The sequence below is a fragment of the Chionomys nivalis genome, chromosome 14, assembly GCF_950005125.1.
Source record: "Chionomys nivalis chromosome 14, mChiNiv1.1, whole genome shotgun sequence".
Taxonomy (NCBI): domain Eukaryota; kingdom Metazoa; phylum Chordata; class Mammalia; order Rodentia; family Cricetidae; genus Chionomys; species Chionomys nivalis.
The window spans coordinates 22,920,288-22,937,972 of NC_080099.1; the positions used below are offsets into that span (position 1 = coordinate 22,920,288).

The following is a 17,685-nucleotide window of genomic DNA, read 5'->3' on the forward strand; positions in this document are numbered from 1 at the left end:
TAATTATTTTGAAATGTCATTAGTTATTAGATTACTTAATTGTTCCTTTCCATATTCTCTCCTCCACTCTGACCATCCATCCCACCCCAATACAACTCTTCCTGTATTTTTTATTCCTCTTAAGCCTTTTACATCACTGTGTTCTAGCTCTCTTCCCTTGAACTCATTCCCCAACGATGCCTTATTAATTACTTGACTTCATGGGCTTTCAAAATGGAACAGACATATTGGAAGACTCATAGCCAATGTAGGAAAATGAGAAAAAAAAAAACACACTATGTTTGTGTGAGTCTCACCTCACTCAGAGGGACTGTTCACAGTTTCACCCATTTACCCGTGGATTTCATAATTTCATTTCTCTTTACAAATGCATGTATAAGGGGCTGGAGAGATGGCTCAGTGGTTAAGAGCATTGCCTGCTCTTCCAAAGGTTCTGAGTTCAATTCCCGGCAACCACATGGTGGCTCACAACCATCTGTAATGAGGTCTGGTGCCCTCTTCTGGCCTGCAGACATACACACAGATAGAATATTGTATACATAATAAATAAATAAATATTAAAAAACAAATACATGTATAAGAAAGATTATATGTGTTATTTGTAATTTTAGACAAAAGTAGTATGATTCCTTATGAGTTCTGCAAATATCCTTAGTGTTATTAGTCCCTCTTCTCCTCCCCTTCTGCATTGGCATCCTTTCCCCATCCTCAGTTAAAGCAAAAGCTCCTCACATTTTTCTTATTTTCGTCTTCCTCTAACTTGCATCCTGCTATTCCTATCTTTGGCACTCCTCCCTACCACACACACACAGAGACACACACACACATGGAAACCCTTTTACTTTTCTGATTTCTGTGGTTATTCCAGGTTATATACTCATACCTGAAGATTTGGATCTAGAAACCACCGAAGAGAGAATTTGTGGTGTTTGCCTTTGACGGTCTGGGTTATATTGCTCAACATAATATTTTTTAGTTTGATCCATTTACTTGCAGATATCATGATTTAATTTACCATATTTTCATTATCCATTCTTCAGCTGAAGAATATTTATATTGTTCTATTGTGAATATAGTGGCAATGCAGAAAACTGTATGTTAATTTTCATCATTTTGTCATGTTTTATTAAAGAAATTTTTGTTTATATATTTTCCATGCCTCCTTAATTGTGTTTATACCCCCACCCTTTCAGAGACACGGTTTGTTTGTGTAGCAGCCCTAGTCCTGGAACTAGTTCTATAGACCAGACTGGACTTGAACTCACAGAGGTCCCCCTGCCTCTGCCTCCCAAGAACTGGGATTAAAGGTGTGCACCACCACCACCCGACAGTTTAAACCTCTCTTAAGCCCTAAGTATTCCTTCTGGTATCCTCTGTAGAGCTGACTTACTGGTTATAAATTCCTTGCATGTTTCATTATAGAAAGCTTCTCTTCTGTTATGAGTCATAGTTTTCTGAGTCCAATAGTCTGGACTGGCATCTGTATCCTTCCATAAATTGTACAACACTGTCCTAAGCCTTCTGGCTTTTAAAGTCCCCATTAAAAAATCAGCTGGTATTCTGATGGGTGTGTGGCTTTGTCTTTCTTGTTGTTCTGAGTTGCCTATTTCATTCACGTCTTGAGGAGTGTTTTTTTTTTTTTTCTGGTCCTTTCTATTTGGTGTTCTTTATGCTTCTTGTATCTTGATAGGCACCTCTTTACTGAGTTTAGGGAAGTCTTGTTCTCTGATTTTGTTGAAAATATTGTCTCTACCTTTAACTTAGGTTTCTTCTCATTCTTCCATATTTAACATTTCTTTTCATTCATTGAGTGATCCAGTTCTTCTCCTCATCTTCAAGACCTGATGCTCTGTTGGTGAGGCATTTCTCTGAGCTGATTTTGACTTTCTGAAGTTTTCATTTTGAGTTTTAAGTTTTTCTTTTCTTCATAGATTCTATCTCTTCATTAAATCGTATTTTTCATCTTGAATTGACATTCTTATTCACCTTTTTATTTATGCTTTCATAATCTTCACTCCAGAATTTATTCATATCCCCCTTGAATTCCATAAAATATTTATTATTGTGATTTTAAAGTCATTGTCTTGCCAGGCGGTGGTGGCGCACACCTTTAATCCCAGCACTCGGGAGGCAGAGGCAGGAGGATCTCTGTGAGTTCGAGGCCAGCCTGGTCTACGAGAGCTAGTTCCAGAACAGGAACCAAAAACTATGGAGAAACCCTGTCTCGAAAAATTCAAAAAAAAAAAAAAAAAAAAAAAAAGAAAGAAAGAAAGAAAGAAAGAAAAGTCATTGTCTTGTACATCATTCAAGTTTCTTTTCTCTGGGAACAGTAATTTTGGAGGAGACACACTATCTTGGTCATTCACGTTGTTTGTGCTTTTGCTGTGGGACTAAGGCGTCTGAAGCTAAGTTGTTGGTAGTGTTTCTTGGTTCAGCTATCTGGCCTTTACTTTATTTAGAGGGTATTTAAATTTGTTGTTGTTTCTCCAACTTGTCAAGATGAATGAGACTTAGGGTTCAGTCTTGGGAAATTCAGTATTGATGTTCAAATAGTGTATCAGATGTGATCCTGGTTCAATTAGGGCTAAGTGAAGCTTCTGAGCCAGGATCATAATTACTGTAGGGTTATAAAATGTTCATAACAGATTTTCAGAACTCTAGGGGAGGTCCAAAGGACTCATCCTCAGGCGGTGGGGCTGGTGGAGTAGAGATGGGAGTCTGGAGTCTGTATTTGGTGAGAAGGGACATATGACAAGACAGGGTGGGACCCACTATTCTCACGCAGGCCACCTGTGGGTGATAGAGTTGGCAGTTGAATTTGGGGTTCTTTATCTGGAAAAGAGGTATGATCAGGTGTGGAACCCATAATCCTTCAGCAGGAGATAGGGGTGAGTGGAGTTGGCAATAGGAATCTCAGATCCCTACCTAGAGAAGTTGGGCATGCAAGCAGACAAGAGGACACATGGTCAGCTGGCAGGCAGTGGAGGAGGGTGGCGTTTACAGCAAGAGTCTGAGTGACTACTTGAAGAGGAAGGGTGAGAGAATGTGAATATCACAGGTTGAGAGCTAGTGATCCAAGATCTCTGCCCAGAGATAAGGAGTGAGTAGGCACAGCTCATGTGATCCTCTGGCAGGAAGCAAGTCCCATGGAAGTCTGGGATTCCTATCTAGGAAGGAGAGACCTATGGTCTCTTTTTATCTACAGTTTTTTTTTTTTTTTTTTAGGGTTTAAGTGTCCTAGTCAACTATGCTATAGAAATGTTACACAGACTAAAAAAACTTTTCATAATTTTAAATTGCAAACTATTCTAAGCAGAGTGATAAAATCTCACACCATTATGTTCCAACTCAACCAGGATATGAATCATACCTTTCTCTAGTATAGCTACACTGTTCAGGCCATTATCCCATTAGTCATCCTTGGTTGACAGATGTGCTGTTGCACGTCACATTGTTCCTGTCCAAGACGATCACTTTGTAGCAATGTAGTACAGCATCATAATATCTATATCATTCACTTTACCTGATCTTAACCTTTCATCACACATCATCATGTATTATGGTATAATGCAACACAATATAATTCCTTGTATAATAACATTCATTACAGTATAATTTAGAATTGTTGATTGTGTTGCCAGTTATTGTTGTTTATTTCTTATGCTTAATCCATAAAACTTTACCATAGGTATGGGCACAGTAACAGAGATGTTGTATTCGGGGAGTTCTGGAAGATTAGATTAGAAGAAAGGAAAAATGAAAGCTAAAGAAGGTCTTAACAGCGGGCTCTAACTTAGTAGGATTGACAGAAAGAACAGATTTCAGGTGTATGCACTTAGAGAATAGGCCATGTGGAGGCCATCGTGAAGCTTGTCTGTCTGGAAACCAAGGGGAGAGGCCACAGGAGAAAATGGCCAAACCAACCCTTTGATGATATCTCACTAGAACTGTGAGGAAAGAAATTTCTTATGTTTAAGCTCCTTGGTCTTTGGTATTTTGTTACAGCAGCCTTAACTAGTATGTTATCTCGTGCTGGCTGACTTTTAGGTTATAGGCATCCTTTCAGCTCTGAGCACAGAAGATGTGATTTCTATCAATTACTGCTGGCAGCTGTGTACATGTCAAGCAATACCCAGATATGTGATGTGAACCAAAAGGAGAACTGGTATAGTCTGTTTTCATCCTCTTGTCTCATAATTGTAACTATTCACTGACATGGACCAGAAGGTCATTTTTTAGTAACAGGGTCCTGAAGAGGATGTTACAGGGGATGAGAAATTGACCTCACTCCCCCTCACACTTTATCTCCACCCCATCCTCCTTGGCTTTATTTTTGTAAACACCCAGAAGGTCATGAACTCAGCCCCACCCTTGAGAAATTCATTTTGTCATTTGCCTTCTAGCCATTGCCTGCACAATTATTTCTGTTCTCCACACCTACTAAATCCATATTTTGTTTAAAACTTGACCTTTCCCAGGAAACTAACAGGTGTTCCCAGAATGCATGACTCTCTTCCAAACCTTGGTACTCCCTCACACAGGAATATGCCTGGCAGATGTCACAGGTGTACTCATTCAGCATTCATAAACTCACTCTGTGTCATGTGGACTTTGAGAAAAATGTGCACCAAGGTTCTAATTGTGCTGGAGCTTTGTTTAATGGGCATCCATTTCTATATCCATTTCAGATGATCTGACTGATTCCCGTCTATTTTGGTGACAAACCTTCTCAAGCTATAGCACAACTTAATCCTTCTGTTGTCAAAAGCAGGTTATGATGGGCTCCATTTCCTGGGCTCTCCAAAGAGCTGTCTTCACACTCATCTACCTACCTAGTCACCCGTCTTCTAGAACGAAGGGGATGGCTTCATCTGTGCCCTCGCCAGATGTCTCCCCTTTAGAGGCCTCCAGTTAGCCTTATAGGCCTCTAGTTAGTCTTAAAAACTTCTAGTTAGCCAGTCTCTAGTTTGCCATGTAGGCCTCTAGTTCTTCACCCATCACTCTGTGTCTTTACCTTTGACTTCAAGATATTCAGTTAATACAAGACTTTTCTTATCTCTGATGCTCAAATATCCAAAATAATACTTGGTGAGCCTGTAGTTCCACAGCATCCTGATCATCCCTGATCTCATTCATACTCCTTTTTTTTAATTAAAGAAACAAACAAATGAAACAAAAATACCCTGCGCTTTCAAACTTAAAAAAAAAAACAACTCATCTTGAAACATGATGGCTTCAGGTTGGTATTCATTATCTGTAAAGTTCCATAGCGATCAATAAAGCTTACAACTGATGGTCCTTATTAGAACCATCACTTCTTGCCTGTGACTCAGCTCTGCATAGTCTCCTCCAGTAATTAGGGTCATGATGTTAGGAAAATTATAGAAGTCTCCAAAGCTTCAAATTGCAAAGTGGTTGAATTAGGGCAATGACTGCCCTCTTCAAAGTGTTGCCGTGAAACTTGCATTCCACAACATGAGCTACCATATCAACACCTGATCATGAGCCTAGCACTTGATACAGTGCACACACACACTCACTCACTCATAAAAGAATTATATATATAGTCATCTTTTAGATAATGATATTTTAGTCAACAACACACTGCACATAGAATGGTAGTCCCAGAAGATTATAGTAAAGTTGAAAAAAATCCCCATTACCTAGTTGTTTTTAGACAATGTAACTACTTTACGCAATGGGGGTACATAATAGTTGCGTTTCATAGTGGTAAGTTTATTTGTAACAATGAAATGCATTCAGTTCAACTGTACTACTGGTCATATAAAAGTACATTGTGCACAATATGCAGACACGACACCCAATAATAAATGATGATAAATAGCTAGTGTATGTTGTATTATATACTTTATATTATTTTAATACTTTTACTTATATGAAAAGAAAGTTTATTATAAAACAATATATTACTGTGTTATTTCAAGCATAGCTTTATATACCTCAGGTTTACAATGACTCTTAATTTATTATATATCCATCACTTTAATCTCATGCTATCTTATTCAAAAGGTTCTAGAAGATATGAACTATAATATACATGCATTTTGATATATGTCTACATGCACATGTAAATACATGCAGATTATGCATACAAATATGATAGCTTGGGTACATGATAATTATACTCTCTGGTTTTTATGCAACAAAATTGTCATAACATGCTACCTGCCCTCCTACCACCTCATGTGTGTGCACATGTGTGTAAAAGGTTCACTTAACAGTTCAAAACATCCCATGGGGTAAATAGTTGTGTTTCAGAGATGAAGAATTAATGTCTCTAGAAGTTAACTAACATATTTAATGGCTTTTAGATGAACAATTCAAATGAGATCCAGGGTATACAATAGTAGTTATTTTAACAAGATTATATTGCCTCCCCCTCAAAATATGCAAAAGTCTAAATTTTAAGGTAATACAATGTCATTTATAAGTTGTTTAATATCATCTAAATATCCTGTGTTTTAGAACACACAAAATGAAGCTTACTATGCAATGAGCTTTATAACCTACTGCCTTCCTAGGTTTCATGCATGGCCTTGAGCTTTTTAGACAAACAGCAGGCACTCAGACAACCGTGCCTGGACAATGCAGTTGCAGTTTAATTACCAGCAACCCACCTTCTGACTCTGGTCTTTTCACTGAACGCTAACAATCACAAGCACGTGTTCAGACACACTGTGCTTTAGAGCAAGCTTTCATGTTAAGGACATTTAGCTGGGCTGTAACTAATGATCGTCCCTATGGGACAGAGAGGACGCTCAGGCTCTGAGGCAGGCACTCTGTTGTTTGTCAACTACTTGTCATTCTAATGTTGACCCTTCAGGGGACGAGGTAAGAGTGACCATCATCATTCCACATCCCTTGCAGCTGGAAAAGAGCATGGGAGCAATTGCTGTGCGACAGAGAAGGGAAATGACAGGGGCATCTCTTCTGGCATGGAATAAGGATTTCATTGCTAAAAAGGGACAGCCTTCGGAACATTCCTTCACCTCCCTGGGCACCAGTCTAAACAGTGACTGCTTTGCCCATTTGGCAACCAGACTGGTCTCTATGCAGCATCATTACCTGACCACTCACTCACAGAGGTACAAGCTCTAAGTTATAGAAATCTCAAAATTACAAATAACTGTTGTATGACCGGGCTTTCCTTTCTGGTAAAAGTCCACAGCTTCATCAACAACTTGTCCAGTGTCTCATCCCTAGGAAATGCCAACATCTTTCTCCAAGCCTCATAAATGCCAAAGCTGTTGTTAGCTTTGCCAGACCCCAGCATGCTTAACAGGTTCACTGCTTTGAAAAGGAAACTTTGTTTTCTCAGGAGTCTAAACTAAATGTAGGTATAACCATGACCTTCCATTTGAGTAAAATAAACTCAGCTGGTGATTTCCCTTTGTCTCATAGCTAAGAAATCCAGGCTTAATCTCTTCTGCGAAAAGCTGAGGGTAAGTAACAGTCTTCACTTATGCAACAGACAGAAAAATACTCCTCGCCTCAAGTGACCTCCCTGCCTGTGAGGAGGGAAGCAGCAATTAACTGACAGGTACTGCAGCTCCACTCGGGGTGTGGGACACGCTTGGAGAGCTTCTCGGGTCCAGCACTGACTTTGGATGAGCTCACAGGAAAGGTGGAGAGACCAAAGCTTTCCACATAAATATGACCCCTCTCCTAGTGCATGGCACATTCAGCTTCAAGTGGATCTCAGATCACTAGCCTCCTCGTCACGGCTCTCTCCACCATGAAGGTCATCGGGGGCCTCCTTCTGTTCTTCATGGCAACCTATGTCTGCCACAGCTTGGGTGAGTTGGGTGTAGTCAGTGTCACCTACGGTCCTGAAGGTTGCTTCTTTTCCATGTTTTCTCCTAGGATCTAAGCTGCTGATATAAATACCGGGTCAAGCAGACTTAAAGGGAAAGAAACAGTTCTGGTCAGGGAGAAAGATCATGGTTCTATCTGTACTTTGAAGGAGTGGGTTTAATGGCATCCCTTAAAAGCATTCTTACTTGGCACCCATGGACAAAAAGGGTCCTAATTTCTTTATAAATTATATTGCATACAGACATACACAACCACATCAGAAGACGGCTACTCTTCAGAGCGGAGATGCGGAGTCCTAGGTGTCTTCGTGGATCCACATAGTAGGCTTGGAATAAAACATACTGCTCCAGAAGGCTCAAGTTAATGATCCAGGCTTTAAATTGTGAAAAGAGGTTTAGTTAAAATAATTGTCTAACACATTAACGACATTCATTTACTTTTCTGTTTGTTTCTTTGAGATAGGGTTTTACTATGTAGCCCTATTGCTATGTAGACCAGGCTGTCCTTGGGCTTAATAGAGATCTGCCTGCTTTTGCCTCCAGTGTGTTTTGATTAAATGTGTGCATCACCATGTGGAGCTCATTTCATTTCTTTATGTTGATTAATAGAGAAAATATGTCAATGATAAGGAGTCAGTGGCAACTGACTTTATCAAGTCTCCCATAAGTTCCAGAAAGAATATATAAATTTACCTGCCTGATTCAAGGGCTTACCCATTGGCCACTCAAGTTCATAAGCAAACAGCTGTGGTGGGGGCTATACTGAGATTCATTGCCAAAAGAAATGAAACTTTGGACTGAAAGACAAGGCTACATTGACTAATGGAATTCCAGGCTTTGCTTTATTTTTAATATTCCATTGTATTTGTCTTCCAGAAGTGACCAGTCACCCTTCACCAACGGTAAGTATGTTAAACAAAATTTTAATTTCAATTTCTATTGGCTATTATTTAGTCAACAAATATTTCTGAAAGATCGATAGATAGTTCATGTCGTGTGTTTAGGGAAAGCAACAGAGGAGAGAAACAGATGAAGAAACATTTTCCCCAGTTGAAAAGAGGCATTATAATAGAACTTCTCTTACTCAAGTGTCCTAAATATTAAATAATAGGAGATCATGTAGCACTAAAGCTAACTATCTGACACAGAAATGCTCAGTGATTGCTCACCAAGTGTGGCATTAAAAAAGAGGAAGGGTGCTGGCACTGCTGGCATTTGCCATGGTGGTAATGCCACTATAAAAACAGCTTTAACAGCATCAGAACATCTGAGATGAGTGAGACTTCAGCTCTTGCAGCCTGTAGTCTAGTTGATCCAATGTAGTTACACTTGTGGTATTTGAGAAAAACCAGGACTTTCTCTTGTGTCTAACCAGGTGGACTGTGAAATATACAAGAAGTACCCAGTGGTAGCCATCCCCTGCCCCATTGAAAACATTCCAGTTTGTGGTTCCGACTATATCACCTACGGGAATAAATGCAAGCTGTGTACAGAGATCTTGTGAGTATCAAATACAAAGAAGGTGGACTGGGAACAATGTTGTCTGCTCAATCCTTCCCCTTCCCAGGATCCCTCTTAACTCTTTATACTGTACTTATTTCCATGCAGAACAGAGCATGGGAAGAAAAATACAATGGTAGCTGAATCAGACCAGGGTTGGGCCAGCTATTCTGCCAACTTGAACAGCTCCTATCCTAGCACATACCTCTTGAATTATTGTAATTCTAGGAAGGCATGCGTTTTCAAGCTCATATTTGCTCCTGCAACTGAGAGGCAAGTCAGGAGTCACCAAATGGGTTAAAGTAGCCATTTGAATGGCCCCCAAACCCATGTACAAGTTTTATTATTTTAAAAGTGGAGTTCCACACAACTTCCCATATGAAGAAAGGTTCCTGAATAATTGAATAGCTGGGATCCACTAGCTCACATTATTTCTAAAATACTAAACAACTTTAATTCATCTGGACTTTATTCTCAAGTTGCCACAGGCTCTAAGTAAGGATCAGTAGTCTTAAGGGAGAAAAGGCAATAAAAAATATTGGTTTGCTTTTTTTTCCCTAAAATAAAGAATATAGGCTGTTACTATTGTATCAAAATCTTATGGACGTGTTTTGTTTTGGTATTTTGTTTGACCTGCACAGTATTTGGGAGAATAGTAATTAGGTAGATATGCCCCTTGTAAAGTGTAAGATGAAACCTAGCACTTACTATCTTATACCAAATTCACTTTTTATCATTGTTAACTACCTTTTACCCACCAGCATTGGGCCACTTATGTCCTGTGTTCTCACCTTTGTGGTTATCTTAGCAAATTAGAATAACAAATATGACCTGAGCCCAGAGAACATGTTCACACACATTTCTGCTTGGGAACATGGTGAAGGTCTTCCTTGGTATTGTAGTATCCAGCTCCAGCACTGACTTGCTGACCATGAAAAGCTGAGAGATGGACTACCTCAACTCCCTTTGTGGAGTCTTCTTGTTCTTTCAATGCCTTGGGTGATCTTTTTGCCTCTGGTATCCATGGAAGAAATAGATTGGGATAGAGTTATCACTGAAGCAGAGAACCTCTCCTCTGTGGCAACAGCACAATGTTCTGGAGTCTTCCTTTCTGTGGAAAGATGTTCTACTCCACGGCCTTGTTCTTATTCGTAAAATAGGTCCCACTGCTACTTCAGAAAGTTTTGTGCGTCTTTTCAACTTTTATATGTTCCTGATCTTGCTGAGTCTTGTTAATCATGTCTTCCCTCAGGAGGAGTAATGGAAAAATTCAGTTTCTTCATGAAGGGCACTGCTAACTTCCCCATGGACAAAGAAAGAACGATGATGCCTTCATGGTGTGCAGGCGTGTGGGCTCTGGTGAACTTCTCCCCTTTGCTGATGTTCTAAGGTGGCGTCGGGTCTAAGTTCAGTTGTCCTCACTGACAGCCCCTGTGCTCATCCCTATTGACTCACGTTTCCTGCCAAATTACCTTCTTTTCCCAACTGAATAAAATACAAATCTCTCCAGAAAGTTTACTTTACTTCTGCTTGTTTGTTTCATCAGTAAAATATTGCATCTGAATGATAAAGTAAACTGAAAAATAGAAACAGACAAATCTTGGTTTTCAGTAGAACTTTAGAACAAAGAACCTAGAGTGGTTTTCAAAATCAAACACATCCCAGCCACATACAAGATGTCTACACACAGATGCACAGGTTCCAAGTGACTCCTACCTGTCTTCCAGTCTGTAACTACTGTCCATAGATGATATGACATTTATTTTTATCTTTTTCATAGTTCCATAAATCAAACCTCTTTCATTCTCAGAAGTTATTCCCAGAGAATCTGTTGTCCTATTTCTTTCTATACCATTGCTTCTGGGCCAATCTGCAGTAGAACACAGAAGGAAGAGTAATTATCCCATGGGAAAATGTAAACATCACTGTGGAGGTCATTATTGGCAGGCCGTACTTTCGTAAAAATTACATTCACGAGATGATCAACCAACACAAAACATGCCTACATATTATGTGACATGTATAAATAACAAATTAAGTAAATTTTTTACAAGATAAAAGCTACTTGATCACTCTATAGAGAGCACAGTTCAGAAGTGAATCTTATCCTTTGTAGTGTTGCTGTTTTAAATACAAAAGGAAAGAGGAATGTTTTCCATCAGGTTTTGAAAATAAAGTCACAACCTTTAGAGACCAGGGGATATTGTCCAATCCTCCACCATTGCATTCTGCTGCTGCCCTTGAGTACCCTCTGCATGGAACAGTAGAACTGTCCTCATCCCCTGTCCGATGCACACCATCCAGGCTTCTGCATCACTTTTTCTACCCACTCTGTGCGCATAGGTGGTGACCAGGTCCCTGGTTTTCACTTCCTGTCTGTGTCTGAAGCCACGGGACCCCTACTAAGGTGAGAAACACCACCACTCACTGACTGACCTAGTGACGTGGAAAGAATGTCGCTATGTTGACTGTGGAAAAGAGCAAAAGAATAGTCATGTGAAGTGTAAGGACGGAAAGAAGAGACTGGCGCATTGTACTTTGTTCCCCCTCTGCCAGAGATGCCTTGGTCAGGTGACTCGGATGTTTCGCTGCTCTGCACATGACTCTAAAATGTTCCTGGAACCAATTAATCTAAGACAGGTGCTTGAAATGGCAGCCTCTGGCCTGTAATTACATTCCTCTTGATGAACTAGTGAGACTATCCATTTACTGTTAAAAAGACAACACAAAGATGCTGAATGTCATGCCTGAGTCAGACTAGGTGTGACCCAAGTATGAGAAATCAGACTAGTCTAATCAAACTAGTGTTAAACATTTTTAGGGGTATTTATTTTTACTTTGTGTGAGTATTTGGCCTGTATGTATGTTTATGCGGCACACACATCTCTTGTGTCTAAGGACTTCAGAAGAGGGTATGGGATCCCCAAGAGCTAGAGTTCTGCGTGGTTGTGAGCTACCATATGTGTGCTGGGAACTGAACCTGGGTCCTCTGCAAGAACAAGTGCTCTTAACTGCTGAGCCAAAAAACTCAGACTTCCGCTCACATCGCTGGCTGTCTTTCTTGGGACCTTGGCCTTACAATAGTTACAGACAATGTTACATACATCTGTGGCAGTCATTTTTCTTTATGGCTGAATAAACTTCCATGTGTAAATGCAAAAAGTAAAAAATAAATGAGGAGCAAGGTATGGGAATACGAGGAAGCAGGAACACACACAAAGTAATGTTTGCTGGGCCACATAGTTCAGCCCCTCTCTTCTTCATTCCTCTTTGTTTGTTCTCCCTGTTGCTCACTCCTCTAGTACTCCGTTTTCCAGTCATCTCCAGAGAATTTTTTTTCTAAAGCAAAGACCTCTCACTCATCCTTTAAAGATGCTCTGGTGAGTCTCACTCCTACCCCCTTCCAGCACCAGCCGTTCACTCCCCAAACTCATCCTCTCCACTCTTCCCTCCAGTCTATCCACCATGTTCAGGAACTACTGTGCACTCTTCCAATTAGCATGTGTTTATAGCCCCTTCCAGCTCTCGGATTTCAACACCGCCTTTTAGCCCTTTTGCTATCGTGTCTAAAAGGCTTGCCTTCTGTATTTGTTTCTCCTAGATAAGCACATATTATATGCTCCCATCAATTCTACCGCTGTCTGCCTCCTGTGCTCTATCGAACATATACCTTGAAAGCCATGTGTTCAAAATTGCCAAAAACTAAGAAAGAAGCAAAACAATGATGTCTTATTCTAGTATCAATTCCTGATCTAGCTGCATAAGCTTGTGTTCTACACCAACACTCTAAATGCTTCAACAAGCTTCCTGGAAAGAATTTGCAGGTATGCAAACAATGGAGAACATACTGCGGGTGCAACCAACAGGCAGTGAGCTCGAACATGCCACAAACGAAGACTCCTTATTGCATTTTTTTTAACCATCTCTTACAACACCACTTTGGAATTCTCGTTAGTAACATGAAAGGAAAGTCGCTGTAAGATTTTAAAGATACAAATATAAAGTGAATCTATTGCATGGCCAAAATCCGTTTCCAGGGTTGAAGTTGACACAAATTCTCAAACACCTCACCCTGTTTCATTTTAAACTAGATTGTTCACATAATTAAGGAAATCAGACATTACTTCACCCAATAATCCGGTCTTTCAGAAACAAGTAAACCATGTCTCTGTCAGAGAGCATGATGCTGAAGTAATAACTTTGCAATGTTCTTTAAGAGTAAGCATACAGATCAAGGCTATAGAAGCTAGAGTCATAAAGTCATTCCTTAATTAAATACACAGTCCTGGACGTGTTCTGAAAACTCAGGCACTCAAAGTCATGTGGCAATGTAGAATTAAGCTTTTGAAGAGCTCTGTGTAAACAAACGAACAATTCTGTACAAATGCTTCTGGGAACTCAGATCACTTGTAATTGTTCAATCCTCTCTAGAACATGAGGCATTGAATATTTATTCATAAGCAGGCTCAGAGGTTAAAACAACTCAAGCTAGCTAACCACACTCTGGGGACTTCTCAAAGAACAAGATTGGCTTTGGGGTGTGATTCTGTTCCCACAATCATGCTGCTCCTCGTTCATGGTTTTGTGTGCCTATGTGTGAGTGCCCTGCTCTCCAGAGGGCCATGCTGCACCTGAGCCCCATCCTCTGTGAGACCTTGCAACACCCTAGCCTCCATTAATTCCTCCAGCATGTGTTCCTTCCTTTCCCACCTCACTCCTTCTAGAAATGAAGCCTCATGGTGCACACTCAGAACCACCACGAGTGAGATTTCACTGTGCTTTCTGCTCACCTTGCCTCTGCTTTCCCTGTAAGGTTGGGCTCCACTTCCGTACTTCTCTGTGATCCCCACAGGTTACTTCAACTTTTTGTCATCGTATCCAATAGGTAGTAACCTGTCCTCCCTAGCATATAAATTATGTGCAAAGTTTGTGTGGTGCCATAGCTAAGATTGGGGAGACTGCAAAGTTAGAAAGCTGTAGGGTCAAGGATAGGTTAGCCATATTCTGAGTAACCTCAGGAAAATGGTTTGTCTTTTGACTTTTAGTGCCCAGCTGCCAAAATAGGTATCTCAGATTCTTATAGATTGTCTTCTATAAGACAAACAGAGTATGTGATACTGTGCCTGATACATAGTTAACCAACACATGGTGGGCTTAAAAAAACAATAACAAAAACCCGTGATTGTCATCGTGTGCTTACTAACTAGGTGATTTTAAACTTACATGTTTTATTTCCACTTCTGCGCTAGCTGCCATCCCTGCCTGCTCTTGCCCTGAGTTGCAACACACCTAGCATACCAAAAGTCAGCCCAGTGTCTTGATTGCAACAAAGTAAAAATACACAACCATCCTGTGAGGGACTCTGGGAGAGTTATTCCATTTTCTGATTTGGAGGTCAAAAGCTACACTATATCTTTTCTGACTTTGGGATTCCTTATAACAGGGTTTTTGTTTTGATCGTTATGTGTCGAAACTGGACATTTGATTATTTTTCTACTACTAGTTCTATAGTTAATGAGGCCTCACATGAATATGTAATCTTTAATCTTACAGAGAAAAAAACCATTAAAACAAATCCGATCTTGAATGTATTTGAAGCTATATATCCACTTGATTATTTTTCTACTACTAGTTCTATAGTTAATGAGGCCTCACATGAATATGTAATCTTTAATCTTACAGAGAAAAAAACCATTAAAACAAATCCGATCTTGAATGTATTTGAAGCTATATATCCACTATTCTAATGTTTTAGAGTTCTACCCCTACACCAGAATTCTATATTGACTAAAAACAACAAATGGAATAAGTATTATTTAGCAAGGACAGAGAGAAGGAGAGCTACTTCACTGCCTCCATATATTAAGAAACGTTCCCTAAGTGGGTGGTTGATGGGTGTTTTTTGCTTAAGAAAGGAAGCAGAGGTAGAACCAGGTGACAGTTGGTGGCCAGAGTAGCATTAAAGAATGGGTGTTAGGGAATAAGCTTATACAACATTTTGAAGAAACAATTCATGGACCTGCTTGATGGACATTGGAACATTTGTGCTGTTGTTAAACCACATGTCTGCCCCACACATTCTTCTTATACTACTCATGACTTATAATTAAATCAGGCAGAGGTATGAAGAATAAAGACAATAGAAGTAGGTGATCCTAAGTATGAAATTTCTCTGACTTGTGGGTTTGCTTAGAGCATCAATACACTTAATTTTAAGGAAAATAAGCTTCTTTCTTAAATAACTCCATGCTTCTTTGATCACAAGGACATTTTGCTTCAAGGGACCTCTTAGTTGGCTAAAATGGTTCCAGAGTGCGCATTAAAGCAGCCTGAATGGACCAAATGTGCAGAGAAAGGGCAGGATGAAGCAGGATGTGCATCACTGTGGTTGCCCAGGTTTCCTTCTTTCTTTATAAAAGCTTCCACGATGAACAAAGAGAAAAGTTCAGGATATCTTATAAATGAAATTTTTGGTGAAACAAGAACTCTGGAAATTGAGTCAGTTTAAGAAGGAAATAAATAGTCTAGTAATTCAACAGGCTTTGGGGTTTTAAAACCCAGTTGTAGTGCCTTCTTTTAAAAATAATTTATTCATAAATAAAATATAAATCACAATAGAAATTAGGACAAAAAGTCAAAATCTTAAATCCTTTTTGAATATTTCCTTTTATTCATGAGATAATTTCCCTTTTGTTTTCAGGGTATATTTGTTATATAAAATGATGCTTCACCGCAGCCCTTCTGTACATGTATGTCAGATGCTCTGCCCATATTCGGTGTCCATTCTCTTCTTTTGTTCTCCTTTTTTGCTTTTGCTGCTTTCCTTCCTGCTCCTAAGTAGTCCATTTTCTGCTTTCTTGTCATGCATAAATATTATAATTGTATATATGCACATATTTTTAAATATATAGGTTGCATATATTAATAGAAAAGATGCCATATCTGTCTTTCTGGATATGATTTATTTGGCTTATTATGGCAATCACCAGTTCTGCTTTTCTGGAGATGTCATAACTTTATTTTTCTTTATGGCTGAACAAAATTCTATATTTGTATGACATATTTTCTCTATCTATTCACCTGACTCGGGAAAATCACAATCTTTAAGAAACCTCTTGGCATTTCACTTCTTACATGCATAGACAATTTTTTACATACTGACTCTAACACCATAAATGTGATTTTATGTTCTATTTTGTTTGTTAAACCATAAGAATATTTGTTTTTCTCTGGCCTTTTTCTCCTCTCCACACCAGTGACTTCTGAAAATGTTTGAGACAGATAATAGCAATAAAAATGTAACTATCAGAATAATAATAATATGAGGTTTACAATTCTTAAGTGCACCAGCAAAACTGACATTTACTTTAATAATTATTTCATGAAATCAAAGCAAGAATATTTTTATGTGATTACATATTTCGATTTGTTTTTTTTTCCCTCCATTTTATTCTCTCAAAATAGCATCTGCCTTAGGAACTGGCATTGGGATCATGGAGGTGGGGGAGAAGGGAGGGTGGAAGGGAAGAACGAGAGGAAAAGGGGAGGTGGGAGGAAGATTTGAGGGAACTGGATAGTCGAGATGGGGAAAGGAGGCTTCTTTGATAAGGGATGGTAGCTCTGTTCATCTGTGATGTAAGAATAAGATTTAGGATATACTGAGGAACTATGCTTGTCTAGCAATGGCCGAAGTCAATTCTTTTCTGAGGCCTATGACCTCACTAACCTCGGAGAGTTGCCTAGGTTTACAGCACCCAAGCGTTATTTTCTTTAGTGCATTAATTAAACATTAAACATTCATTTTAAGCATTAATTAATTAGACAGCTGTTAGTTGTCCCCAACAAGTGAGTGCCACTTATTGCAACTTTATTCATCTTCTGCCATGCTGGTAATTGTGACGGTTTATAGGTGTTGCACCTAAGTAGGACTGGTTAATTGCTTGCTTCCTTCGGCAAGTTGCATAGTGTTTTCTGAAACCATGGGAAGTAGGTAGATCCTCAAGTCATCCGAGTCCTATGTCCTGGGTGTGCAGCATCTTCAGCAATAGGGGCCTCTCCTTAAGCCCTGAGAGGCAACTAAGGGCTACATCAATAATCAAAGTCACTTGGACTACATTGATCCATCATTTAAAAGCAGGGTTTCTCATGCTCATGACTTGTAGAGGTTATTATTTTGGTAGGCTACAGCACTTAAGGGGAACATTGTCAGCCCAAGGAGCTTAACTTACTTCAAAAATATGTATGTGAACATATATGTATATGTTCACACACATATATGTGCATATCTGTACACATACTTGTATGCATTGTGTATTATTTTAGGTAAATGTAAAATTGATTCTTAGATGCT

General features: G+C 39.4%; 1 protein-coding gene across 1 annotated transcript; it reads left to right on the forward strand.

The window, feature by feature from the left end:
* The first annotated feature begins 7,601 nt into the window (after nucleotides 1–7,601).
* LOC130887074 (serine protease inhibitor Kazal-type 7) lies at nucleotides 7,602–10,720 on the forward strand. The gene is made up of 4 exons (XM_057789361.1): nucleotides 7,602–7,817; nucleotides 8,712–8,737; nucleotides 9,211–9,335; nucleotides 10,588–10,720. The coding sequence occupies exons 1-4, from the start codon at nucleotides 7,694–7,696 to the stop codon at nucleotides 10,631–10,633; spliced, it is 321 nt and encodes a 106-aa protein (XP_057645344.1). The 5' UTR covers nucleotides 7,602–7,693; the 3' UTR covers nucleotides 10,634–10,720.
* Nucleotides 10,721–17,685: the final 6,965 nt, after the last annotated feature.

What these genes read in the sequence shown, in the direction of transcription:
- LOC130887074 (XM_057789361.1), top strand. Translation starts at nt 7,694, where the DNA reads ATGGCACATTCAGCTTCAAGTGGATCTCAGATCACTAGCCTCCTCGTC. An exon ending in CTATGTCTGCCACAGCTTGG is followed by an intron (nt 7,818 to 8,711) that starts GTGAGTTGGGTG and finishes TTTGTCTTCCAG; the next exon opens with AAGTGACCAGTCACCCTTCA. An exon ending in CCAGTCACCCTTCACCAACG is followed by an intron (nt 8,738 to 9,210) that starts GTAAGTATGTTA and finishes GTGTCTAACCAG; the next exon opens with GTGGACTGTGAAATATACAA.